This window comes from Protomyctophum bolini (assembly GCF_963924005.1).
Source record: "Protomyctophum bolini genome assembly, chromosome: 12".
NCBI classification, from domain to species: domain Eukaryota; kingdom Metazoa; phylum Chordata; class Actinopteri; order Myctophiformes; family Myctophidae; genus Protomyctophum; species Protomyctophum bolini.
The window spans coordinates 6,287,149-6,292,148 of record NC_137873.1 but is presented as its reverse complement, the minus strand read 5'-3'; the positions used below and the strand labels follow the sequence as shown (position 1 = coordinate 6,292,148).

Genomic DNA, 5,000 nt, shown 5'->3' with positions numbered 1-5,000 from the left:
CGTTAAACAATGTTACTTTGCATGTTGCTTTGCCACTCGATTTACCACTCAATGTGCCATTCACTTTAAGCATACGCATACTCTCTCTACGTTATATATTCTTTCAGAGTGAACGTTTTTCAACTCAAATCTTTGCTTCTGAGGGGTTTCCTGGAACAACATATTTTCAGATTTGGGGGTCGGTGGCAGATTACATGTCATTTTTGGGGTCCTTGACATGAAATGTTGAGCGCCACTGATACAGAAACATGTGGTATTTCAGAAAACTGTCAGGCCTAAATGGGGTTAACACATTTGGTGCTATTGACGGTTATATTCCTATAAATTAATTGCGCGGGGTGCTCATGGCGAGTAGGCTCGTCTTGAGGCGTTTGATATCGCGATAAGAAAAGCCTCGCTGTCGTTTCATCATTGGAATATCTCCGGTTGCTACGGACGCTCGCTATGAGGCCTCGCCAGCACTGCTACTGTTTCTCCATATATAGCCGCTAGCTTCTGCATTAGCCGCGACATTATGCACGCTCTTTTCTCGGAATTGAACAAATCGCTGATGTTTCATGCGGCTTATACATGCTTTTTCCAACGGCGCCCCCAGGTCATTAACACATTTAGACCTGAGAACGATTCTACGAATGCCTTCTAAACCCCGACAGTTTTCTGAAAAACCCTATGTTTCTGTGTCAGTCGTTCTCAAACATTTTCATGTCAAGGACCCCCAAAAATATATGTAATTGGCCGCCGACCCCCATCTGAAAATGTGTTGTTCCATGGACCCCGCCAAGCAAAGATTTGAGTTAAAAACGTCCGCTCTGAAAGAATACATATTCAGAGATTTGCGCCACATTTTCACAATTCCTCAAAAATAGCGGATCTACAAGCTCGTAGCGCGGCACTCAGTGCCGTGCTATGATCTTGTAGATCTGCTATTTTCAACAGCTAAAGTGTAACATAATGCTGAAAACACCAAAAGGGGTTCCGCTTGGGTGAGATGAGAATCAATTCCACTATGACGCGCGTCCGGTTTTGGGTTCCATCTTGGATGCTAAAGTATTAGCATTAATGATAGCAAGCTAAAATGAGGCCAATTCTTTCTCTAGAAAACGCCAATGTTCCAATCGTGATCACCAGATAGTCACAAGGGTAATTGTTTATAAATAAGAACCAGGCAGGGTAATTGTTTATAAATATAAACCCAGGTGGGGTAATTGTCCAGGCAGGGTAATTGTTTATAAATATAAACCCAGGTGGGGTAATTGTCCAGGCAGGGTAATTGTTTATAAATATAAACCCAGGCAGGGTAATTGTTTATTAATAAAAGCATGCAGGGTAATTGTTTATAAATATAAACCCAGGTGGGGTAATTGTTTATAAATAAAATAAGGCAGGGTAATTGTTTATAAATATAAACCACGCAGGGCAATTGTTTATAAATATAAACCACGCAGGGCAATTGTTTATAAATATAAACCCAGGTGGGGTAATTGTTTATAAATATAAACCAGGCAGGGTAATTGTTTATAAATAAAAGCAGGCGGGGTAATTGTTTATAAATATAAACCAGGCAGGGTAATTGTTTATAAATAAAAGCAGGCAGGGTAATTGTTTATAAATAAAAGCAGGCAGGGTAATTGCGGTGCAGGGTGTGTTCATGCTGATGCCTAATTGTGATGAATAAGTCTGTTTAGAGGCTGGCTCTGTAACGCAGCCAGTGGGGGGAGGGGAGGGGGGCTGGGGGGGGATTCATGGTAATTTATAGCAGTGGATTGAAGGGACGGAGGGAAGGGCTGCAACCATTTAGTCCTGCAGTCTCTCTATCGTTGTGTGTTTCGTCTCTCTCTCTCTCTCTCTCTCTCTCTCTCTCTCTCTCTCTCTCTCTCTCTCTCTCTCTACCTCTTTCAGTGTTTTTCTCTCTGTCTCTCTCTCTCTCTCTCTCTCTCTCTCTACCTCTTTCAGTGTTTTTCTCTCTGTCTCTCTCTCTCTCTCTCTCTCTCTCTACCTCTTTCAGTGTTTTTCTCTCTGTCTCTCTCTCTCTCTCTCTCTCTCTCTACCTCTTTCAGTGTTTTTCTCTCTGTCTCTCTCTCTCTCTCTCTCTCTCTACCTCTTTCAGTGTTTTTCTCTCTGTCTCTCTCTCTCTCTCTCTCTCTCTACCTCTTTCAGTGTTTTTCTCTCTGTCTCTCTCTCTCTCTCTCTACCTCTTTCAGTGTTTTTCTCTCTGTCTCTCTCTCTCTCTCTCTCTCTCTCTACCTCTTTCAGTGTTTTTCTCTCTGTCTCTCTCTCTCTCTCTCTCTCTCTCTCTCTCTACCTCTTTCAGTGTTTTTCTCTCTGTCTCACTCTGCTTCTATACCTCTTTCTATTTAATCTCGGTCTCGCTCTATACTTCTCTCTCTCTCTCTCTCTCCCTCCCTCCCTCTCTCCCTCTCTCTCTCTGTCTCTCTCTCTCACCTTAATGATCTCACACAAACATCCATTTACTGCCGGCCGATGAATTATGGTTGCCTGGCAACCCGGGCCTAGCTCGGCCGAGAGGGGGGAGGAGAGCGAGAGAGAGAGAGAGAGAGGGGGAACTGATAGAAAGATTCTGTCAGGCTCTCTCTGTGTGTGTGTGTGTGTGTGTGTGTGTGTGTGTGTGTGTGTGTGTGTGTGTGTACATGTGAGTGTATGTGTATTTGTGTATTAGTCCCAGAGGAGACCAGGCTGTTCTGTAGGAGATAAGATTCACATTTCCAGTTCCTCTCCTTGACTATATCTATCTATCTATCTATCTATCTATCTATCTATCTATCTATCTATCTATCTATCTATCTATCTACCTATCTATCTATCTATCTATCTATCTATCTATCCATCTATTTATCCATCTACCCATCCATCCATCTATCCATCCATCTATCCATCCATCCATTAGTTAATTTCAACACCACAATGAAACTGAAACAGTGTTCTGTGGCCTGCAGCATATCCTCATTATAAGTTTAGATTTCTCTAACGACGCCCACATATCAACTCACTCACTATGGATAGATACCCATTAAAACTGGATCAGCGCCATTGCTGTAGTGGCCGCTAGCGCGCCAGTGCCAGACGTTTTTGAAAAAGAAAAAAAAAACCTCCTAAAATGGCCGACAATCACTTCCGGTTCAAACAAAACTTCCACTATGCTTTTTCCAAGGGGCCAGCTATAGGCGCTCCAATGTTGAAGCGCTGGGCCCTGGTGGTAAGAGGAAGGGACTGCAGGCGGACTCGTGGATTCATGACGAGGAAACCCCGGGTGCAGCAGCTGGGCTTTAACGTTGAGCGCTCGGTTGCACTTCCGCATTTGACCTCCAAACTTTGGAGGTCAAATGCAGAAATGCGCCCCAAAAAGGTGGGAATAGACGGTCCCTTCCGGCGGCTTCAAAACGCCACTGAGCAACTACCAACTGACACGAATAGCGGAGGGGGCGGAGCTTCGCGCCAGTTCAGTCTCTATCGTTTTAATACTCTATGGCTTTTTCACAGATCAGGAGGAGAGGTATAATTGGGAATAATTGTTTTTGTCACATCTAAGTCAAATTAAGCTCTAATCAAGCCCTGAATGTCGCATTTTGAGCATATTATGATCCATTTTTAGGTAAACGTCACGGTCCGTTAGCATAAAATGCTAAAACACTAAAAGGTATTTAGATTTAGTCTGGCTTAATCTATAGTTACCTCTGAGGTTACCTGCAGGTCAATGCTTATAAAGTGTGATTACCTTTGAGGGGATTAAGTATATTTACCTACCTCAGACCATCAGATCATGCTCTGATTTTGAATCTAAATGGCTTGTTTATGCTATTGCCCTGGCTCTGCTCTGGCCCTGCTCTAACTGAAAGCAATTTGGAGGTTTAGGATTAAACTGTTTGCTCCCCTGTTTAAAGATTGGCGTTGTTTAGGCCCTGTGGGTTAGGGTTAGGTTTAGGCTGTCAATCACAGCGACTGGCCAATCACAGTGCGTCCTTCACTCAAACCCGCTGAAGATTCCGTGCTCGCCATCGAGACGCAATGTGAGCTCGTAGAACGGCTATTTTCAGAGAAGACATTTTAACCCATTTAGACCAGAGAAGATGAGATTCCACAAATGACTTAGTTCTAAATCCTAATTACGGTTTTCTGCAAAACCTATGTTTCTATGTCAGTGGTGCTAAACCTTTTTCATGTCAAAGACCCCCAGAATTATCTGTATTTGGCCGCGGACCCCCATCTGAAAATATGTTGTTCCAGGGACCATCCATAAGCAAAGATTTGAGTTAAAAATGTTCGCTCTGAAAGAATATATCAAAGGTTTTGCGCCACATTTTCAAAAAATGTGTCATACGAGCTTGTAGACAATGCTTAAAACATCCAAAAGGGGTTCTATTCCCCGCCCTGAATGGGTTAATGTACGTAAAAAAGACAATGGGGGTGGAGGAGGTCACTCACCACCGACAGTGTGTTGGTCATGATGCCGCCATCTTGGCTCAGCGCGCCGCCATCTTGGCTCTGCAGCGAGCCGCCATCTTGGCCCGACCCGGGCATCCCGGCCAGGTCCATTCCCTGCATCTGGTAGGGGTGTTGTTGGTGCTGCTGCTGCTGCTGCTGGGGGTGGTTCTGGTGGTGCTGCTGCTGCTGGTGGTGCTGGGGTGGTGGTCCCAGAGGGTGGGGGTGGTACATCCCAGAGTCCATGTGGGGGAGGTGGGGGTGCAGCATGTGATCCGGCAGGGTGGGGGGGGTGATGGGGGGGATGTTGAAGTCCTCGTCGCCCAAACCCACCACGGAGTACGACTGAGGGGGGGGGGGGGGGGGAGAGAGAGAGAGAGAGAGAGAGAGATTTTGAAAACATGACCACTGACAAAAAAACCTGCTGGGCGAAGTACGACAATGTGCAAACACAGCAAGCAAGATTTGTGAGTTGCTGTGATAGGAGAAGGATATCAAATGGAACACAACCACCCTGAAGACTAATCATTGTGTATATTCCTGCACTATATACCTGCATCGAG

The 5,000-nt window shown here is 44.9% G+C and overlaps 1 protein-coding gene across 2 annotated transcripts in view; it reads right to left on the bottom strand.

The window, feature by feature from the left end:
- Nucleotides 1-5,000, bottom strand: part of tox (thymocyte selection-associated high mobility group box) — a 65,571-nt gene that overhangs the window by 19,686 nt on the left and 40,885 nt on the right. Inside the window, exon 4 of one of the 2 annotated variants that reach the window (XM_080778735.1) lies at nucleotides 4,441-4,782. In XM_080778735.1, coding sequence (XP_080634861.1) covers nucleotides 4,441-4,782 — 342 coding nt within the window. The remainder of the gene's footprint in view (nucleotides 1-4,440; nucleotides 4,783-5,000) is intronic. The other variant, XM_080778736.1, reaches the window with a different exon arrangement.